The 23825-nt window shown below is 44.7% G+C and overlaps 1 protein-coding gene and 1 long non-coding RNA gene across 2 annotated transcripts in view; one reads left to right on the top strand and one right to left on the bottom strand.

Moving 5' to 3' along the window:
- Positions 1 to 23825, bottom strand: part of LOC311241788 — a 587847-nt gene that overhangs the window by 325878 nt on the left and 238144 nt on the right. The gene's annotated exons all lie outside the window — the stretch shown is intronic.
- Positions 9064 to 23825, top strand: part of LOC311241610 (uncharacterized protein) — a gene marked incomplete at its 3' end in the record, with an annotated part of 33007 nt that continues 18245 nt past the window's right edge. The window contains exons 1-3 of the mRNA XM_084330486.1: positions 9064 to 9074; positions 11583 to 11711; positions 13874 to 14019. Of these exons, the coding sequence (XP_084186612.1) occupies positions 11623 to 11711; positions 13874 to 14019 (235 nt within the window). The 5' untranslated portion in view covers positions 9064 to 9074; positions 11583 to 11622. The remainder of the gene's footprint in view (positions 9075 to 11582; positions 11712 to 13873; positions 14020 to 23825) is intronic.

Genomic DNA, 23825 nt, shown 5'->3' with positions numbered 1-23825 from the left:
ATAAGTTGAAGCCTCACCCACGATACTCCGTGCGGTGAAGTATGGCCTGTTTGGCCCCAAATAAGAGCATTGAGACCGCGTGCAAATTAATAACTGAATTGTCAGAGTTTGGCGCTATACCGTCGAGTGCGACATATTTCTATTAAGTCAGTAATAGTCTATTTGTGTATAGTGTATCGTGCGGCTAAAGTTCTACAGTGACCAGCATCACCAACGCTTCCTCGTACCAGCTAGAGTGCTTATCCAGGCTGGGCTGCTTTCATGGCGCTTTCACCCGAGGAGACCTAGACGAGAACCGTGTGGACATGTACACTGGATTAATCTACCCGACGACTACATAGCCCTTTGCGGCTGGATTATATTTGTTTTGGTCCTGTGATTTATGGAGCGGAGAATCGCCGACGCCTACACGTGTGGGATTTACCCTGTGAGGAGCCACGTCGAGTCTGCGCCTCAGAGAGCCTGAGGCCGGCTAGCTTTCTTCACTGTGGAGCTACAGTCTACGGAGAACAGCTGTATTCGTCTGTGGATCAAGAGACTATTGCACCGTCTCCTGTACTTGGAGTCTCCTTAGTCATCGTTGACCAGACTCTCTACTACCGACAGATCCTCTACCCCTGCTGGCTTACAACCGGGGGGACCCTTCCAGTATCTCCCGCTATATATTACTAGTGTACCATAGATATAATTCCCTAAGATTCAGGTTGTATAATTACCTCCTGCGTAACCAGAGAATGGACATTCATTATTGATTTGCCTACGCACATTCCTTTGCCTTATAAGCGCATCCAAAGTAAAATAGAGAAGTATATTATGTACCTTTTGCTGCAATAAATACTTGATTACACCTTTGTGTGGAACCGATTCATTGTGGGAAGTGTTCATCATATTTATATATCATGTACTGTATGGCCAGTAATTAAAGTACATAAAGCGGTAGTGGTTTAATGATACCATACTTATCAATACAGTCAGGGAATTGTACCCCTCAGTTACAATTGGTCCTTCGAGCCGGAGGGTAACTAGTGTAATATTAATATAGTGGTATTAATATTGACATGGCCAATGATGAACACTCCACAAAACGGTTCTCCTAAAGTAGATCGCCCGCAGCGTAGACGGCAGACACCTCAGTACTTAGAGGATTACGTTGCCAATATACTACCTAGCTTTCTACAGACGGTAAACGCGGAAAAAGTAGATAGTAAAATTATGTCCGACCCTATCGACCAGGCTACCCCGCCAATAGAGGCCCTAGTGGGTTCTAACGTAACTGACCAAGCTCACGGTAGGGACCAGGAGGGACCCGACATGACTTTACCCCCCGCCAAGACCGAAGAAGTAGTCCCCGGAGAGCTCCAGGATAAAGACAGCCCTCCAGGGATGGAACTCTACCCGCTACAAGAAGAGGAGAGCACCCCGGAGATGGATCTCCAGGACTCGCCACAGGAGAACAGATCTCCAACGAGTACTGCCAGGAGTGGATCACCTCAACGAGCGTCTTCCCCCAGCGAGGCGGACAAGATGCTGGCACAGGCATTCCTCGCCAGCCTAGCAGCCTCAACAGAGCGCGATCGACTCCAAGCACAGACGCTTAGTGAGCGCGAACATTCTTCCATGGAAAGAGAACGCCTTCAGGCGCAGCAACGGAGCGACGAAGATCGTATACGTCTAGAGATTAGACGCCTTCAGACGGAAGAGAATATGGTAAGGGACCGGGCCGAAGCCCAGCGCGCCGCCGCCGAAGCCCAGCGCGCCGCTGCCGGTGCCCAAAGAGAAGCAGAGCGCGACCTCGCTCTCACCAAGCGCGAAGCCGAGCGCAACCGATTACAAGCGCAGATAATGGAGCAGCTGATCACCAGGGCAACACCCCCTCCCTCCGCACGGGGTTCCAGGGCCTCGTCAAGACAAGGGTCAAGGGCACCCTCCCCTACCCGATCAAGCGACCCTGAGCCCGACCACCAGAGAGAGCCTATACCCCCCTCTGAACCCCTTCCCCGACCGGTCCAAGTGAGACCCAGCTACAAGGAAGAAACGGTCTACACCGCGGAGAGGCTAAATAGACGACTACAGGATCTAGAGGACCTGCCAGAGGAAGAAGAAGAGGGAGAGGAGAGTCAAGCCCGACAGCAGCACAGTACTCCACAGGACCAGGAGGTCCAGTACAGCCCAGGCTCTACCCCCGCGGCTCTGCGCTACAGACCCCCGACTCAATTCACGGGTGAGCTTGACGCACGACCAGCCCCGAGGAACAGCACCTGGATACGCGGGCCATGGTACCCAGCAGGTACCAGCCCACCAAGAGGCGTAAGAGGAGACTCGCCTAGGAGGCCTCTCTTCCAACGCTCACCGATGTGCCAGCCATCCATGGCATCATACATTGGCACACCGACGTTTCCGGACTTCACCCACGAGAACAGAGCACAGTACACGGAGCTACGAATGTGCTTAGAGACAATGATGTCCGATGTAGCTGATGAACCGTACAAGTATGCTATCCTACTGAAGCACCTCAAGGTGCCCCGAGCGCACAATATAGCGCTGGCCTATGCCACCTCTACTACCCCATACACAGCGGCTCTAGCAGCACTCGACCAAAGATATGGACGCATATGGGACTACGTAATACAAGAGATAAGGCATATTGACCGCCTACCCCCAGCCACAGACAATCGCTCACTAGATGACCTGTCTATCAAGGTACAATCCCTGGTAGGGATGCTGGGGGCGCAAAGAGAAAAGGGTATGCACGAACTGTACGCAAACTCTAATGTCGAGAGGATTTTAGAGAAGCTTCCGCCCGCCCGACAAGAGCGCTTCAGGCGGCAAAGAGACCACCGTGATCCTAACGGTCCCGAGCCATCCCTCCTAGACCTAGCCGACTTCCTGGCGAGAGAAGTCAACAGCCTACGGTTGGATACGTTCATGCGGAGCACCCCAAGCTCCAGAGAGGGACCTAGGAGAGCAAACGATGGCCGAAGATTGGTGACCGTCATGCACCAATCAGAATCAGTACCGAGCAGCAAGAACTACAGTACCCCCTCGATGAAAGAGAAGTGGAAGATGGTGTGCCCGTACTGCGAAAAGGAACACTGGTTGTCACAATGTGACACGTTCAAGAAGATGACCGCCGACGAGGTGAGTCAATGGATAAAGTCCAACCGACGCTGTTACCGATGTGCGCGCAGTCACATGGCAGCCGATTGCCGCTTAAAGAAGAGGTGTAGTTGGTGTGACGGAGCCCACCTAGATGTCCTACACGACAGTAACAGAAGAAAGCCTGCACCCTCAAGCAGCACAAAGGCAAGTGTTATGTACATTGACCCCACCAGCAGCGGGGGCGCCCGGGTGCTCTTAAAGGTGGTCCGCGTAACACTGAGTTACCAAGACAAGGTCATGGACACTTACGCCGTCCTTGACGACGGGTCAGAGAAGACCCTTCTCCTCGCGTCCGCTGCGGCCCAGCTGGGGCTGCGGGGGAGCGAAAACCAGATGACGATTCGGACAATAAGAGATCTAAAGACGATAAAGGGTGAGAATGTCTCCTTCACTATCGCAGCAAGCGGGCAGCCAGAGAGACGGTATAGGATTACTAATGCTTTCACCAGCCAAGAAATAGGCCTGTCGCAGTACACCTACCCCATCGCCAAGCTGATGGATAAATATGTGCACCTGCGTCAACTACCTATACCGCTCATAGACGGTGCCACCCCGACCCTGCTGATAGGCTCCGACCATGCAGACCTCATCGTCCCGATAGACCGGGTCCACACAGGGCCCAGAGGCTGTCCTGCAGAAGTCGAGACCCGCCTAGGATGGACATTACAAGGCCCCCTCGCTAAGTCTCTTAACCGAACAGCAGCCACTAACTGCCTCCACTCCAGAGTGACAGAAGAAGACACCACCCTCCTACAGCATGTCGAGAGGCTATGGACACTAGTGACAATGCCCTTTAAGAACGAAAAGAAAGACATTCGTTCCAAGGAAGACATTTACGCTATAGCCCTCCTCGAGCAGGGGACAAAGAGAGTCAAAGTCAACGGAGTGATGAGATACGCAACTCCACTCCTGAGGCGAGAGGGTATGCCTACCTTCCACGCCCCAAAAGAAGCGACGGAGCGGTATCTATTGAACACAGAGCGGCGCCTAGCCAGAGACCCCGCTCAAGAGACGGTGTACCGCGCTGAGATTAACAAGCTAATCACAGCGGGACACATAAAGAAAATTGACATTAAAGAGGCCGATCAGACGACCGAATCATGGTACGTGCCGCACCACAAAGTCCACCACAACGGCAAGGATCGTATTGTGTTCAACTGCAGCTACCAGATCGGATCACAAAATCTGAATAAAGAGCTCTTGCCCGGCCCAACACTCGGCCCCTCTCTACTAGGCGTGTTACTACGTTTCCGCCAAGACAAGGTGGCCATCAGCGGCGACATCAAAGGGATGTTCCTGCAGGTGAGACTAGTGGAGGAGGACAAGCCCCTGCTGCGGTTCCTATGGAGAGAGAGGATCGGGGATGAGCAACCAGCCATCTATCAATGGGAAGTCCTCCCTTTCGGAACCACATGCAGCCCATGCTGTGCTACGTTTGCACTGCAAAAACACGTCGCAGAGGACCCAGCAGCTGATGAAGAGGTCCGACAAAGTGTAGGAAATAGTTTCTACGTGGACAACTGTCTGCAAAGCGTCTCGACGCCAGAAGAAGCCGAGGCCCTTCTACTCAAGCTCCGCGCCTCCCTGATCAAAGGCGGCTTTGATCTCAGGCAGTGGGCCAGCAGCGACCCGCAAGTATTGCGCAGCCTCTCCCCCGAGGACAAGGCAGCAAGCAGCGAGACCTGGATGGCGACCATCCCAGGAGAAGCCCAAGAAATGACATTAGGACTAGTCTGGCGCTTCAAAACAGACTCGCTCCATTATAAACACACACCCCTGACCAAGGAGCAGGGAAGGTCGACTGCACTACCGACCACCGGACGGAGTGTATACAGAACACTCGCCAGACAATATGACCCGTTGGGATGTATTCTACCTTACACCACCAGGGCAAAGATGATTGTAAGAGCGTTATGGGACAAGGACCAGGGCTGGGACGACCCCATACCCGAACACCTTGCATCCACATGGAGAGAGTGGGAGACGGAACTCAGCTCACTCCCAGGTGTCAACATACGCCGCAGCTACTTCCCACCCACAGTGAGGCCGGAGACGTGCCAGATGGACCTGCACGTCTTCAGCGACGCCTCCGAAGTAGCCTACGGTTCGGTGGCCTACTTGCGTGCCCGAGAGGAGGGAGGAGAAATACATACTGCTTTCATCCTGGCTCGCTCAAGAATAGCCCCACGAAAGCAACAATCTATCCCGCGTCTAGAGCTCTGCGCAGCCCTAGCAGGAGCGCAACTCGCCACGTTAATCCAACGTGAACTCACCATTCCGGTGCAAAGAACAATCTTGTGGTCAGACTCCACGACAGTACTCGCATGGATCCGGTCTGATTCGTGCAGATACAAGGTCTTTGTGGGAGTCAGAGTCACAGAGATTCAAGATTTAACAGAAGTAGCAAGCTGGAGGTATGTGGACACAAAACACAACCCAGCTGACGTCATCACCCGGGGAATGTCCCTGGATGACCTCACCCGTCACAACCTATACAGTGACGGGCCAGAGTTCCTCAAGCTCCCGGAAGAAGAGTGGCCTACACCCACCCCACGGGAAGCGAGTAAAGAGGAGGCCGAAAACAAGAAATCTATGTTCTGTGGATTGAACACACTCGTCTCCACAGACCCCGACATAGACGATTGCCTCACCCTAGAGAGTGCGCAGCTAAAGACATTCCTGTGGCACCACCCAGAGGTTCAGCTCACTACTGACATTACAGCAGCTGACTACGAAGAAGCAGAACTTCTTCTACTACAACGAGCCCAGAGAGACTCGTTCCCCGATGAGCTAGACTGTCTACAGGGAGCAAAGCCCGTCCCATCAGACAGCAGACTGCTCCACCTAGCCCCCGAGAGCGACGCCCATGGTCTCATCAGAGTGGGTGGTCGTCTGCGGAGAGCTCCAGACTTACCGGATGACGTCAAGTACCCGATAGTCTTAAACAGCCGACACAAGGTCACAGAGCTGATCATAAAGAAATACGACGAGGATGTGCATCACGCCGGGGCAGAGAGAGTCTTCGCGGAGATCAGACGTCGTTATTGGATACTGCAAGAGAGAGAAGCAGTGCGGCGCTTCCAGCGAACCTGTCTAGACTGTCGTAAGCGGCGAGTGCAGCCCAGTATACCCCGGATGGCTGACCTACCTCCCTGTCGCCTCCGACTCGGCGACAAGCCTTTTCACTCCACCGGTATGGACTGTTTCGGCCTGCTGTATATAAAGAAAGGAAGAGGAACCGAGAAGCGGTGGGGTATTGTATTCAAATGCATGACCACCCGAGCGATGCATATAGAACTCCTTCCAACCATGAGCACAGACTCATTCCTTATGGCCTTCCGAAGATTCACATCGCGGAAAGGCAAACCGTCTATATTATTGTCTGATCACGGGACAAACTTCAAAGGCGGAGAAAGAGAGCTGAGAGAGAGCTTCCAAGCTATGGGCCCAGAACTTAAGACCCACCTCGCTCCATCCCAGATTGACTTCCAGTTTAATCCCCCGAACGCACCTCACTTCGGTGGAACTTGGGAACGAGAAGTACGTTCAATAAAGACAGCCCTGTACGCCGTGCTTGGGGCCCAGACCGTGGCGGAAGAAGTCCTAATGACAGTCCTCACGGAGATTGAGGGAGTATTGAACTCAAAGCCCCTCGGTTACGTCTCAAGTGATGTAGCAGATGTCGACCCAGTCACCCCCAACACACTCTTGATGGGGCGGCTGGACCCCGCGCTACCACAGACAATGTACAGGCCTGAAGAAGCGAACGGCCGAAGAATGTGGAGGTACAGTCAAGTATTGGCTGACAAGTTTTGGAACAGCTTCCTACTCCACTATCTACCGTCTCTACAGACCCGCCAGAAATGGGTGAAAGAGAGAGACAATTTGACAGAAGGGACAGTCGTCATGATTATCGACCAGTCACTACCCCGAGCTATGTGGCCGGCTGGCCGCGTAAGCAAAGTGATCACCGGTGCCGACGGAAAGGTCCGAGCAGCCGAAGTGCTCGTCCAAGGATGGATCTACACCCGACCCGTGGCGAGGCTAATAGAACTGCCAAGGCTCCCCGATACTATCGATGACGACCATGACCCCATGACTTTGTGAACTGCCCGACCCCTCACAACAGACATTGAGTAGTGGACAGTGCGGTTAATCTGTCTCTGCTTAGCTAATTAGGTGGGACTAATTAGGAGGTTACAAAGGATCAGATTAAACCGAATATATATATTTATTGATTGATATATATTGCATAGTATTTGTATATCGTTTGATATCCCTTGTATATTCCTTGTACATATACACGGAATATCCCTTTAGCCTAGACCAGACCATAATATTTCATTCTCCTATTGGACAGCGGTCCACAGGCGCCAGGGCCATGCCTCCAGAGTCAGGTTCAAAGCCACCGTCAAGACATGTCTGTACATGCCCGGCCTTGCCCAGGAATACGAGACAGAAATGAGGTTGGCACTAGATTGTTCGCCGTGCATATAAATATGGCGCAGGTGAATACAGAAGTAGAGTTACCCAATAAGTTGAAGCCTCACCCACGATACTCCGTGCGGTGAAGTATGGCCTGTTTGGCCCCAAATAAGAGCATTGAGACCGCGTGCGAATTAATAACTGAATTGTCAGAGTTTGGCGCTATACCGTCGAGTGCGACATATTTCTATTAAGTCAGTAATAGTCTATTTGTGTATAGTGTATCGTGCGGCTAAAGTTCTACAGTGACCAGCATCACCAACGCTTCCTCGTACCAGCTAGAGTGCTTATCCAGGCTGGGCTGCTTTCATGGCGCTTTCACCCGAGGAGACCTAGACGAGAACCGTGTGGACATGTACACTGGATTAATCTACCCGACGACTACATAGCCCTTTGCGGCTGGATTATATTTGTTTTGGTCCTGTGATTTATGGAGCGGAGAATCGCCGACGCCTACACGTGTGGGATTTACCCTGTGAGGAGCCACGTCGAGTCTGCGCCTCAGAGAGCCTGAGGCCGGCTAGCTTTCTTCACTGTGGAGCTACAGTCTACGGAGAACAGCTGTATTCGTCTGTGGATCAAGAGACTATTGCACCGTCTCCTGTACTTGGAGTCTCCTTAGTCATCGTTGACCAGACTCTCTACTACCGACAGATCCTCTACCCCTGCTGGCTTACAACCGGGGGGACCCTTCCAGTATCTCCCGCTATATATTACTAGTGTACCATAGATATAATTCCCTAAGATTCAGGTTGTATAATTACCTCCTGCGTAACCAGAGAATGGACATTCATTATTGATTTGCCTACGCACATTCCTTTGCCTTATAAGTGCATCCAAAGTAAAATAGAGAAGTATATTATGTACCTTTTGCTGCAATAAATACTTGATTACACCTTTGTGTGGAACCGATTCATTGTGGGAAGTGTTCATCATATTTATATATCATGTACTGTATGGCCAGTAATTAAAGTACATAAAGCGGTAGTGGTTTAATGATACCATACTTATCAATACAGTCAGGGAATTGTACCCCTCAGTTACACACACCATACATCAAATAGTTTATTTTCACTTTTGGAAGACCAATGTGCAATCAACAATGATGTCTGTATTTGATTATGGAGACCGTCAGTACATGCATTCCTCTCCCTTCACCGTAAGACCCCTTTGAATCAGAGCACACTGTGTTTTATCACTGTAGTGGAGATACATTTCTCACTCACCATTGTATTAATCCGTTTGACTTAATAACCCCTACCTGTTATTGAATAAATCCCACAGGAGCCAGGGGAAGCCAGCTCTTAACCCCTGGAAACCTCCACATCAGTCATCACTCCACCAGCTCACCTGCTCCATCACACACAGCCCCACAACGCTCACCAGTGGAGAGAGACGGACACAGGGAGGATAAAGCAAGTCACCTGCAGGTGAATTTTACCTACTGGGTTTACATTTAATTCCTGTCGTTTTCCTGCAGTTTAAATGTATTTTCCTGCCTGTCGTCCTGTGTTTGTCTGGGTATTTCTGTGTAGAATAAGCGACAGTGCAGCTAAATGCTAAGGTTAGCTGGTGGTTAGCTGCTAGCTAGCCTGCTACTCTGGTCAGTGTCCACAGCACGTTTTATTATCAGTCTACCTAACCATATGACGGGTGTTTCAGAAGGCAAAAAATTACATAGTTATACAGATCATTTAGGAAAAGATGATATTTGTGATCCTTGATGTAGAATAATTTCTTGTCAGATGTTGGTTCCAGTGCATGTCGACGTCGTGCAGCCAGACCATCCGGAGATCTGTCATTATGGACCTTTGTTGTAGAGTTATTTCACCACAATGTGGTTAATATGTTTCTTTCAAATGCTCATGCTTAATTTCTGATATTATCAGATAACTACAGTTGTTGGTTACAAGCTATTAATGTACTCAGCCATTTACATATTTCTCTTAGATGGGGTGGCAAATTGAATGGAATTTAAATTATTTACTGACTATAAAATATGTTACATACATAGATAATGGATATATGCAGCCTCACCAGGAGGTATCATATTGTTGGACACAGTAAAGCCCAAGAGCTTCTTTTCATCGTGGTCCTTTACCTGTTGGTGTGTGTTTGACTGTGTGAGTGAGTACATGAGGACATAAGATAAGATATCATTTTATTGATCCTGCACTATTTTACGGTCTATTTTATCTTACTCTTTTTATTATTGTCTATCTAAAACTGAATCAAACCATAAACACGATGGCCTGTTGTGATGTTAGATCCTAATGTGAAACATGTTGATTTTATGTCTGCATGTGCTCATTTTATGCCTGTCTTTTTTCTGTTGTGAAGCACTTTGAGCTGCAGTCTCTGGAGACTGCAATTCGAAACTGGCCCCTGTAAATGTCCTAACACAACCCCCTCCAATGTACAGTTTCTCTGGTCTGCATCCCCTTAACAATTGTATGTATTGAGCTGTACTGTACTGTACCCATTCTGCAATCGGTTAATACAGTTTTCAATCAATCAATCAATCAATGAAAGGTGCTATACAATTATTATTATTATTATCCCCATGGGGAAATCCGGGGGGTACATCATGCATAGGTATAACGTTTATGAATTCCTACTGTAATCAAATGCTCACACCATTATTATGCATGGAGATTACATTGAGAACAATCGGAGGTACAAAGAATATAAAATAAGAGAAACAAACCGCCAGTCACGACTTCGTCCTTCAACCTAGGTGCACGGACTGCAAACAACTAGTGAGGGGAAACAATTCAGCAACTCTTTGGAGGCCGATGTTCTATGTTTCTCCCTTATATAGAACCTGGGAGGACTAACCCCTTGGATCAAATCTGAGGTCACAAGTCTCGGGGTCATCATAGATTCAGAACTGAACTTCAATTCAAAGTGACCAAAACATCGTTCTTCCATCTCAGAAATATAGCAAAAGTACGACCATTTATTAATCAAAACGATGCTGAGAAGCTAATTCATGCATTCATATCTAGCCGGTTAGACTACTATAATGCACTTTTTACAGGTCTCCCTAAGAAAACCACAGAGAGGCTTCAGCTAATCCAAAACTCTGCAGCCCGACTGCTTACTAGAACCAAAAGGAGAGGGCACATTAGTCCAGTCTTAGCTGCTCTACACTGGATTCCTGTAACATTTAGAATTGACTTCAAGGTCCTTCTCCTTACATACAAAGAACACTGCGATCATCAGCTGCTGGACTACTAGAGGCTCCCAGAAACAGTCAAAAGAGGATCGGTAATGCAGCCTTTATCAACTATGCCCCAAAACTATGGAACAAACTACCCCAAAACATCAGGGAAGCCAACTCGCTAGACATCTTCAAAAGACAGCTTAAAACCGATCTCTTTGCTCAGGCATTTAAATGAAACATCAGGGATATCCTGACAAATTGTACTTTACCTGCACTATTCTTACCCTACCTACACTTCCTATCAAATTCATGTGTCTGTTCTATGCACTGTAATTTTAAGAGCACTGCTCTGTTGTAATTCAAAATTAACTATTTTATCACACTTTTTACTTCTGATGCACTGATCTGTTGTATGTTAAATACCCTGTTGTATGTCTGTTCTATTTTATAATTTTTAGCCTATTTTTAAACTGAATCCAACCGCACTTACTCGGTCTATTCTATTTTTATTATTTGCATTAGTGAATGAAACTGTAAACAGAGGCCTATTGGGATGCTAGATCCTAATGTGAATCACTGTGATTTACCTTACCTTGCTACCTCTATTTTTTTTTATGCTCGCTTATGCCTGTATTTTTTACTGTTGTGAAGCACTTTGAACTGCAACTTCTGTATGAAAAGTGCTATACAAATAAAGTTTATTATTGTTATATATAAAATCATAAGAAAAGCATTTTCTTCATTGACGAGATCATCCGTGTGGCTCCGATAGGTACTTCATCCACGGCGTGTGTCGGGAGGGGAACAGGTGCATGTTCTCTCATGACCTGGCCAACAGCAAGCCGTCCACCATCTGCAAGTTCTACCAGAGAGGAGTGTGCGCCTACGGAGACCGCTGCCGGTAGGTGGACAGTAAGTTTAAGTTTATTTGGATCCCCATTAGCCACAGCAGTGCTGGGGCTATTCTTCCTGGGGTCCATTACACGTAAAATACAGTTACAGACTTATACACTCACAACATTCACATGTCATACAGACAATTAAAACAACAATAAAAACCCTATCAAATTCATAATACAATACAACAATATATACGCCTTATGAACAGGGACCGAAACTAAAGCCCGCCGCCCGCCAGGGGCGGGCTGTTTTTACCTTTGGCGCATGACACTTAGAGGGCTGCCCGCCGTGTGGCGTGTAGACGTGTAGTTCATAACTTCATAACGATACTCTTGTGCGAGTACAGATTATAGCCGCTCGTCTTTTTTTTCTCCGCCGCGAGATCGTTAAAAAACTACAAGTCCCACATCGCACTAGGTCCAATCACAGTAGAGTGACGTGACTGGTTTCATGAGAAAAAAAGCAAATGACCAATCAGAAGCTATCATTTGGCTTGTTTACTTCCATCTGCTCTAGTCTATATCGGACCTCCAAGAGCTAACGTTACTGTTTAAACAATGACCCAGTCAACTATTCACTTTTAGTTTAATACATGACGAGGCATTGTCTAACGGTATCTAGCTGGCTAGCTACTGATAGCTGCTGATATCAACAAATGCTCCAGCAATAGTCTACTCGAGTGCATAATACCTCCGGTCCCTCGTTAGCTAGCTTAGCTAGCTTACGTTGATCCATCTGTCCCAGTAAACTAAATTGTCTTAACGTTATCTACCGGGCTAGCAGTAGCTACAGATAGCTCCTGATATCAATGTCTTATAACATTGATTGAATGCGTATTCTAGCTGAGGGCATGTTGAATGTGATTTGACAAAAGAACGGTAACGTTATAAATAGGTCCAGCTGCATCGCCGGAGAATCCTTGCATGCTGAATGTAGGGTCTAGCTGAATATAGGGTCTAGCTGCAGGGCCGGAGAATCCTTGCTGGAGCTGGAGGCTACTCAAGTATACACACAGACAGTGGAGCTGTTTGCAGATAGCAAGCATTTTGACTTATTGCGTGGTGGCGATGTCTCGCAGATAATACAACTACAAGTATGATTATATAATATATATTTTATTTAAAAAAAATTTTTTATATAAAATATATATATATTTTTTTAATCAAAAAAATGTTGGCATGTAAGAAATATGCTTGGCGGGTAGACTCTTCCCATCTACCCGCCACTGGCCGGTGAGTCAAAAAGTTAATTTCGCTCCCTGCTTATGAATTCATAATGCAATACAATAATACCTACTCATAATTAATTCATAATACAATACAGCATAATATACTCTTTAGCTTTTACATACATTATCTATGTTCATTTCAGCCAATTATACAATCTTTTAATAATATATCCCTATCAGACACATGCCTTTTCATCTATATATACCTATCTCTTTATCAGACACACACTTTACGTACACACTATCTATTAGGGAATGTCAATTTCTTTGGTTGAAAAGTAGACAGCCTTGTGCTTGGATTTCCTTTGATCCTCATGTAGTATTGCTTTACATTTACATTTAGTCATTTAGCTGACGCTTTTATCCAAAGCGACTTACAAGTTCTGTATGACAAGTCATCAGGAAGGGTACAACTCTTATCAGCTGAGTAACAATGTTCATCAAAGTGTTGAGTGCTACAGTGTAGGTTAGTTTATTAGGACAAGTGTATGACAGTAAGGTTAGTTAGGATTAGATATTTCTTTGTATTTTATTTAAAAAAAATTCAGATAATGGTTGAAGAAGTGCGTCTTTAGTCGACGGCAAAAGATTGGACAGGTTTCGGCTGTCCTAACTGGGGTGGGTAGTTCATTCCACCATTGTGGGGCAAGGACTGAGAATAGGTGACTTCTTTTTGATGACCCTCCCGGAGCTCGGATAGGAGTGGGGTTGAGGCGGCCAGAAGATGCAGAGCGTAGGTGTGTAGTTAGAGACCATTGACCGGAGGTAGGCGGGAACGGTTCCCTTTGCCGCACGGTATGCCAGGTCGAGGGCCTTGAAGCGGATTCGTGCAGCAATGAGGAGCCAGTGCAGGTCCCTAAGAAGATTTCTCACTCACCATTGTATTAATCCGTTTGACTTAATAACCCCTACCTGTTATTGAATAAATCCCACAGGAGCCAGGGGAAGCCAGCTCTTAACCCCTGGAAACCTCCACATCAGTCATCACTCCACCAGCTCACCTGCTCCATCACACACAGCCCCACAACGCTCACCAGTGGAGAGAGACGGACACAGGGAGGATTAAGCAAGTCACCTGCAGGTGAATTTTACCTACTGGGTTTACATTTAATTTGTATTTTCCTGCCTGTCGTCGTGTGTTTGTTGGGGTATTTCTGTGTAGAATAAGCGACAGCGCAGCTAATGGTAAATGGACTCTATTGATATAACAGCTTTTATATCCAAAGTGCTTTACAACTTATGCCTCACATTCACCCATTCACTCACACATTCACACACCGACGGCGGAGGGAACCGTGCAAGGTGCCAACTTGGAATAGGCGCGAGTAATCGATTACTAGGGATGGGTACCGAATTCGGTACTTTTAAAGGTACCTACCGAAACACGTCGGTACTACCGAGTATCGATTCACGTGAGATCCAACGGTGCCTACTTTCGGTTATGAGAAAGGGAAAAAAAAGTCCCATGACGTCACGTTTTGTTTACCGCAAAACGAAACCGCACGTTAATGTCAACGGCACAATACATGTTTTCAAACTCTCTTTGGGTGTTTGCAATTCATGGGGACTATACTTGTCTCTGATATCTTGGTACAGTGGGCAGGTTGTTATGTCTCTGATATCTTTCTTGGTACAGTGGGCAGGTTGTTAGAAAGTGTAGCTCAGTTTTCCACCTCTGCTCTTGCTCTCTGCTACTATCTCCAAACTTCCACTCCTTTATTTTATTATGTGCTCGCGCTGGGTTTTGGCTCTGGCTCGTGGGTTTTCTTTTTAGCGGTCGGCTTACTCCTTCCATATAGTTTCACATATTTGTAACTTTATTAAGCTAACGTTTGCTAATCGTCGGACATAACGTTAGCTCCGTAGGCTAAGGCCATTGTTAGACTAGTGTATTCCTGGCGTTTTTTATACGTTTTTGACGACGTTTGATGTCCCTATTACACAGAAATGCGTTTTTTGGCGTTTTTTTGTGGATACGGCTGAAACGCAAAATTGTGTTTGCGTTTGGAGATACGCAAAAAAAACGAATCGACAACAGCGTGTAGTCAGCACGCTAGCCGTTGTTGCGAAAACGCCCATGCGCAGTAGATACCATCTGCGTGCCCTTCCGGTGACAACAGTGTGTGTTTGGGACATAGCTCCGTGTCCCAAATAGCTTCAGCTACCATGTGTTGTCAAGTTATTGTTATAAGGACCCCAGTCCAAGCTACAACAGTCTGCATTCCCTTAACAATTGTTTGTATTGAGCCGTATTGTATTGTACCCATATGCAATATGTTAAATAAAGTTTACATCCATTCATTCTGCTAGCATTACCGATTGCATGAGCAGCTGGCTAACGTGAGCTATCAGGATTCAGACCCTGTTAGCTCAGAGCTCCTCTTTCAACTTAACAAGCATTAAACAAAATGGCCCAGTCATCTATTCACCTTTGTTTAATACACACAGCGTTGTCTCTAATGTTATCTAACTACTGATAGCTCGCGATATCATCAGTTTTGGTGCTGGCTAAGTAGCGTGAGCTAACGTTAGCTTCTAGCCACAATGCTATATTGTTATAATGGCATACTCCATTGACGTTAGCATGCAGCTAACAATGCTACCGATCGTTTTTTAGACTAAACTATACGCTCTTGGTGGTCACTTGTGTTGATGTTAGTTTTGTTTCATCAACAAATGACAGGCAGAACACAGTGAATGTATCCGTTTTGTTTATTGCACTTTTATTAGGCTTTGCTGAAAAAGAATTGCTGCATTGAGTAAATAGGCAAGATGGTGGCGCGGCATAGGCGCCTGCCTTATTGACATTTTCTTTGCTGGAGCTTCCAGGAAGTGTATTGGCACATTCGTTCTGATTGGTTGAAATTGCCTTCATGTTTGCCACCTACTGCCACCTACTGCTTTGGCAGTGTACTACATCAGTGTGCTCGGGTGACAAAAACGAAAAAAAAACGAAAGTGTGACTCGAGGCGCACGACGTCGCGGCGATACGCATATGAAAACAATACGAAGATGATACGAAAGGTGTAACCGCCGCCTAAGAGTAGACAGAAGAGTAGCGGATGTGACGTCGGTAAACAAGCCACAGGCTGTTATGTAAGACCAAACACACCGCAGAGCGGGTCTTCTCCAAAGCGGGGGTGGAGCGAAAAGAACTGCTAGAATACTCAATCAGCAGCAGAGTAGTTCATTGCTGCTAGATTGTTTGTTTGTTTAATCAGTTGTAAAATACTTTCTTTTATTTGTTATTTAAATATATAGATGTGTATTTGACTATTTTTTTATCAGCAGAATAGTTAATTGCTGCTAGAGTGGTTTGTTTACCCTTGTTTTATACTTGTTATTTTGTAAAATACAATACCTTTATTTATTTTGTATTTAAATATATAGATGTGTACTTTTTTGTTTGTTAAATAAACATATTTTTTAAATAAACATAATATTTATTTAAAGATATGTGTGACTGTGTATATATATATATATCTTCTAAATAAAATAACAAAATAACTATTTGTATAGCACCTTTCATACAGGGGATTGCAGTTCAAAGTGCTTTACATCAGTAAGATGTAAATAATAATAAAGTAATAATAATACATTATTTATTTATTAAATATTAAGTTTTGAATTTTTTTTTACAACTGAGGTTGGTAGATTACATTTTTAGAGGCTAAAGTACCGAAGAAAAGTACCGTTGGGTACTGTTATCGATTCACAAAGAATACAAACTGAAAAAGTGCATTCCTCACAGTATCAAAAACAAATAAATAAGCTACTGAAACAAGTTCCACACAGTAACAAACAGTCATTTTTACAGAACAAAGGATTAATGGCTTGCCTTATTGTAACTGAGGGGTACAATTCCCTGACTGTATTGATAAGTATGGTATCATTAAACCACTACCGTTTATGTACTTTAACTACTGGCCACACAGTACATGATATAGATATGATGAACACTTTCCCACCTGATGAAACGAAGTCCACACAAATGTATAAATCGAATATTTTATATAGCAAAGGGTATATACAACGTTCACTTAATGACATTTATGATTTGAATGCACTTGTAAGGCAAATGAGTATTCGTAGGCAAATCAACATTGAATGTCCAATCTCTGGTTACGCAGGGAGCAAGTATACAACCTGGTTCTTTAGGGAACTATAGCGATGGTACTTAAATGATTATAGCTGGATACACTAAAGGGGGGTCCCGCTGGTTGTAAGTCAGTAGGGGGGGGGGGGGGGTTAGGAGAGCCGCTGGCGATATCCCATCTGGCCAACGATTTCTTGGGAGAATTCAGAGTGCTGAACACGGTGCCCACAGAACCTCGGTCCACAGATGAATACAGCTGGGCCCTCTTGTAGACGGTAGCTGCCGGTCCACAACGAAGAGACGTGAGGCGACCTCACTCGGGGTAGAGCGCCGTCTCACCTGGACTCCTCTCGGGGGGGTAGTTCCAACACTCAGCAGTGTTGGCTGTTATCCATGGCATAATCAAAGCACCCAAAGCAAGTAGATAATCCAAGCCGTGTAGGGCTCACCGTCGTCCGGGTAAAGTAATCCAATGTGCGGGTCCACTCGTCCTGGCCCAGAACTCCTCGGATGAAAGCACCACACGTGGTCTGCCCAGCCTGGTTAAGACTCTAGATAACGCCAGGAACGATGGGGGGGTACTGCTCACTTTATAACTCTAACCGAACGATGCACCATACATAATAGACTATTATTAATTTAATAGAAATACGTCCCACTCGACGGTATAGTGCCAAACTATGACAATTCAACTATTAATCCACACGATGTCTCAATGCCTATTCTGAGGCCAAGTAGGCCATACTGCACCACACGTGGGTCGTGGGTGAGGCTTCACGTCTGTTACTAGGTTGGAGGGTAAAGGACTAATGGACTAAAAGAAAGTTCTACTTTACTTGCGCCATATATATATGCGCTGTGAACAAATAGTACCATTCGTATTTCGCCAGACGTATTCCTACGCGGAACCGGGCTTGTAACGACATGTTCGTCGGCACGATTGAACTTGAACCAAGGGGCTTGGCTGCTGGCGCCAGGTTCTTGTCCAATGGTAGAATGAAACTATTATGGGCTGTTAGTAGACTAAAGGGATATTCAGTGTATATGTACAAGGAATATACAAGGGATATCAAACGATATACAAATACTATTAAATATATATCCATAAATAAATATATATATTCGGTTTAATCTGATCCTTCACAACACTTATAATAATTTTCCACTAAACTACTAAAGCATTGAGGTTTCAAACTTTAAATAGTTTTAATTTCTTTTCTGAGAGAGAGTGGGGGGGGAGAGACAGATATATTCACATTTGACCCTGTATTGTTATTTTTTTGGTAACTCATCTACTGTTTTTTTATTTTTTTTTATTTATATAATTCTGGTCGGATCAGTGGTAGATTTTTTTTAATGAAGATTAGCATCTCTGCTTTCTCGCATGCGACTCGGTTCCTTTGCTCGGTCATCACGTGTCCAGCAGCAGGAAACAAACGCTCAGAGTCAACGCTAGTGCAAGGCGCTGACAGAAATGTACGAGCAAGTTGGGCCAGGCACTCGTAACGGGACTGGCTGCTACTCCAGTATTCCAGCGGGCAACGGCTCAGCGTGGGCTCCAACAGATAGGACTGGAGCTAACAGTAAAAACAAAAGCACAGAAGAACGGGATCTAATTATGATGACGTTCTACCAGTTCCATAACACAAGTTATACAGTATTCATAAAACATTAAAATAAAATATACACTTACGTCCGCATCCACTCTGCTGTTTTCCTGTTGTTCAGTTGCAGCATCTGTGTTTTCTTCCATGATTGCCTCAAACATTCCCAACGAGTTGTTGTTGTTCTCGTCTTCCCTGGTCCTCTTTGCCGCTGGCTCGTCTGACTGGGGGCCGGGGGTGTCTGTCTCGATTTTGTGCAGCTGTTCCCGCAGCATTTCTGTAGGTTGACGTTTTGATGCGCGGCTGAAGTGTCGGTCCTTGTACCTCGGGTCCAATATCGTGGAGAGATAATACATGGGCTTTTCCTCTATGTCACCAAAACGCCTTTGGACTGCTTTTAACAGGGTCTCCTTTGTAGTTTTCACTCCGTGGTCTGTTGGGACGGTTTGTTTTAGCAGGCGTGTTAGGGCTTGGATGGAGGGGATCATGTCTGCAGTAGTGGCTGTAGCTTTGCTAATATTTCTAGTCAGCCGTTCACACGGATCGAGGATGGTCAAGATGTTTTCAACCAGGGTCCATTGGTCGGCGTTGAGTGTTGCTGGCAACTTGTATTCTACAGCATACGCTGCGATAGCTTGCTTCTGCTTCACCAGACTCTGGAGCATGTAGAATGTACTGTTCCAACGTGTGGCCACGTTTTGTTGGCAGTCGTGATTTTGTTATTTTCAGGGCCACCATTAACTCTTCCAGGCGGGTGGTCGCTACTTGGGAGTGCTTAAAGGGGCTATGCATTGCTATTCCTAGCACTATTTGGGCAACTTTACACAATTCCTGTTGGTCTATTGAAGACATTTGTAAGTTTTTTTTCAAAAAAATGCATTGTTTTATATTTCTAATCAAGTACTCAAAACCATAATTTTTCAGCCTCAAGAAATCAGGCTGTTATGGCCTGGCTCCGCCCATAAGCACTTTGAGTGACAGTGCCACACAGTCTGCACTGGTAGAGGGAGGGAGGGAGGGGGGGAAGAGAGAGAGAGAGAGAGAGAGAGAGAGAGAGCGAGAGAGGGAGGGGGTGGGAGAATTTTACCTACTGGGTTTACATTTAATTCCCGTCTTATTTTCCTGCCTGTCGTCGTGTTTTTTTTATTTATTTTTTAACACTGTTTATTGGTATTTCTTTTTTTATCAGTTTTACAGCATCAGTTCAACAATTCAACATCAATACAAAAATAAATGCTGCCAACTGCCCCCCCCCTTCACCCCGAATTACAGAAAAATAGATACAAATTAACCCCCCCCCCCTGAAAGAAATTTAAATTAATATAAACAAAAATAAAACCTCAAGGCCAGACCCTCCCCCAGACTAGGACCTCAACAAATTCAATTTTTTTTATACACAACTTGAGAATTTAGTAAACCCAGTTACACCTGTCTGAACAGGTGCCCATACTTCTATACCAAACAAATAAATATCTAACGGTACATCTTTTCTCTTCAAAGAGCAAATAATAACATTTACAGTATCATTCATTGCAATATATACCCATCAGAAAGACAAAAGCGAGCATCATTAATAGCCTACATCGTCAACCTACTATGTAATCTTTTCTAAGTATTGCCTAAACCCAGCCCAGCATTTATCAAAGAGATGTGGTTTTTTCTTAAGATTGAACATTATTTTCTCTGATGCCATGTACGAAGAGATTTCACTAAACCACATAGACATGGGGGGGGGATTCAGCACTTTTCCACAGCATGGCAATACACTTGTTCCCAGCAATCATGGCCAATTTAATGATCCGCACCTTGCTTCTCTTATCAGGAGAGATGTCAGACATGTCTCCTAATAATTCTAATTTAGGTGTACATGGGATCTCAAACCCTGTGATCTCTTTGAGAATCTCCCAAATTGAGCCCCAGTAAGGTCTCAGTTTGTTACATTCCCAGAACATGTGGAGCGGGCTACCTGTTTCAGTTGAGCACCTAGGGCAAAGGTCAGAGATAGTAGGGGTGGGAATCACCAGTTTCATCATGATACGATACGATATCGATTCTTTGGACAACGATACGATATTTGCCGATATCACAGTCTCTCACGATACAATACGATTAGATTAGATTCAGGTGCCTGCAATCGATATGAGATGATATCATATGCCCATTTAACACAATCAGTAACATTTAGATCAACTAAAAAAAAGGTAACAAATATCATTTGACATTTGTATTTTTGAGCTCTTCCAGACATTTAAAGGAAAATCAATCTATTGTTTTTAATACAAATAGACCTCCTGTTCACTGTAAAGTGCCACGTTTTTGATATATTGAGCTTTAAACTTTAAGCTCCATTTTTTGGAACTCAAAACTCACAACCTAAAACCCCTCCCTACCTCCCTCTCCCAAACCGTTCCTACAACAATTTGTTGATGTTGCATGATCATGTATAGGCCTACATTTATTATGTATTATATTGTTTATGTTTAAATAACATTTAAACATCAAACTCCTGACCTCATCTGGTCTTTCCAAAGACGCGCGCACACACACACACAGAAAGGGAGAATGCTATGCTGTAACGTCTACACACACGGAGCTACTGCTGTTGTTCTTGGGCGGATACGAGACTCGCCACAGGATTTTCAAAATAAGAGTATCGATATGAATCGATCTGATTACATTGCATCGATCCGATTCGATCGTTGATAATTACATCGATGTATCGATCTGGATCGATGTATCGTCCCACCCCTAAGAGATAGTGTCATTCATCCTGTGAAGTCTTTCCGGCTTAAAATAGGTTCTATGGAGAATGTTAAATTGCATACGTTTATGTCTAGTGTTATATGAAAAAGATAGTGCGGATTCATATAGTGATTTCCATTCATCTTCTTCAAAGGTACAGTCCAGGTCCCGCTCCCATTTGTTCTTGGCGTTTAGGGGTATTATTTCTGTAAAGGTCAGAAATCTATTATATGTTAATGATAGGATGCCTCTAGTGTGAATAACTCCTTTTAGAATATCATCTATGAGGAGGGGTTTTGGAAGAGTGGAGTTTCCTCCCTGACCTGTACCTATGAAGTGTCTGACCTGTAGATATTTGAAGAAATTAGAAGGTGGAAGGTGCCACGTAACTGTTCAAAGGACATAAGTATGTTATCATATATATGTATATATATATATGTTGTGTCTGTCCACTGTCTGTTACTTTGTTATTCCCCCCCCTATGTAAAGTGACCTTGGGTCCCTTGAAAGGCGCTATATAAAATGAAGTTATTATTTATCATATAGGTCCCCAAAAGTTTTAATTCCCTGAGTGTACCACTTCTTGGTGATGCCATCCCTAAGTGATTCTGGTAAAGCTGGACTGTTGTGGAAGGGCGTATTCCTGTGAAATGCAATAAAGCTACCAAGATGTGGCTGAATCTCAAACCATGTTCGTGCCGTGTGTTTAATAAATGGGTTTTATTTTATTCTTCAGGGTGTGGTACGACCGGATAAAAGGAATTCCGGCCAGCGGCATGTCCATCGTATGGCATTGTTCTGTTTGTCTCCAGGCAGGGGAATTAGTCGACTCATTCTGCCAAATCCACAGAGCCCTTGTCTGTGCAGCCCAGTAGTAACGTTGGAAGTCCGGGAGTTTCAGTCCACCACACTGGGGGGAATTATATAGGGTTTTAATTTGACTTCTAGGGACCTTCCTCCTCCATATGAATGCAGATATTATCCTTTGTAATTTCTTGAAAAAGTTCTTATGTATAGATGCATAAGGTTTGAAAAAGGTAGAGACATTTAGGAAGGACGTTCATCTTAATGCAGTTCACACGTCCGATTAGCGAGAGAGGTAGCTGCATCCATCTATCTAGGTCCTTCTCCACTTTTTTAAGTAGTCCTTCCTATTTTTTGATCAGCAGCATAGTTAATTGCTGCTAGAGTGGTTTGTTTACCCTTGTTTTATACTTGTTATTTTGTAAAATACAATACCTTTATTTATTTTGTATTTAAATATATTAGGGCAAAATTAATGCTTTAACTTGAGATTAATTAAAATAATTTAAAGCATTCAAATAATATAATCTAGATTAATCTATGGAGTGAAAAATCTTCAATGTTCTGAACTTTCAGCAGTATATTTGCTTGTTCTTTTTTTTGCGAGAAACTGTATTCAAAGAAAGCTATTAAAATAGTATTTGATACTTTCTTTGTGTTGATTTTACATTAATTTCATGATTTTACTCAAGTAAATATCTCCTACAAGCTTCCGTCTTAAGTAGATAATCTAGATTAATTACAGAAAATCATGATATTAATTAGTTAATTATTTTTAATCTATTGACAGCACTAATATATAGATGTGTACCTTTTTTAGTTAATTTGTTAAATAAACATATTTCTTTAATAAACATAACATTGGCGTGGCTGGGTGGCGCAGTGGGTAAGGCACTCGCCACCAACGCAGGAGATACTGTTATCGAGCCCAGCTCTCTGCGTTGCTTCCGGCTTGGCCAGCCGTCGTACTAACACAATTGGGAGTGTTAGAGGGTGGGAAAGCCGGTGGGTGGGTCCTGGTCGTTGTAAACGGCGACTCCTACAGTTCGGTCGGGGCGCCTGCTCAGCGAGGAAAGGATCTAAGGGGGGTAGTGTGATCCTTCCACACGTTACACCCTCTCAGTGAGAGTCCGCGCTGCCAGGTGAAAAGAAGCGGTTGATTGGCTACACATGTGTCGGAGGAAGCATGTGATAGCCTCCACTCTCCCAGACCGACTGTAGGGGGTAGAGTGCGCAGCAACCAGGAAGGGGATTGGGAATTGGCATAACAACTAACATTGGGATGGGAGAAAAATAAAAAATTAAATAAACATAACATTTATTGAAAGATATGTGTGTGACTGTGTATAATAATAATAATAAATAATAACTTTATTTGTATAGCACTTTTCATACAGAGGTTGCAGTTCAAAGTGCTTCACAACTAGGGATGCACCGATATGAAAATTTGCCACAGATACCGATACCGATTGTTCAACTAACACAATCGGCCGATACCGATACCGATATTTGTGGCAAATTTTTTTTTTTTTATATTTTTTTTTGGTAATATATATATATATATTTTTATTATGAAACTACTGTATATTTGTCTTACAAATTGTGCTCACCGATATGAACATAGGCCTCTTTACTTACTTA

Source organism: Notolepis coatsorum (genome assembly GCF_963971535.1).
Source record: "Notolepis coatsorum genome assembly, chromosome: 15".
Taxonomy (NCBI): Eukaryota; Metazoa; Chordata; class Actinopteri; order Aulopiformes; family Paralepididae; genus Notolepis; species Notolepis coatsorum.
The sequence above is the reverse complement of the archived record's forward strand: the minus strand, read 5'-3'. Positions and strand labels throughout refer to the sequence as shown.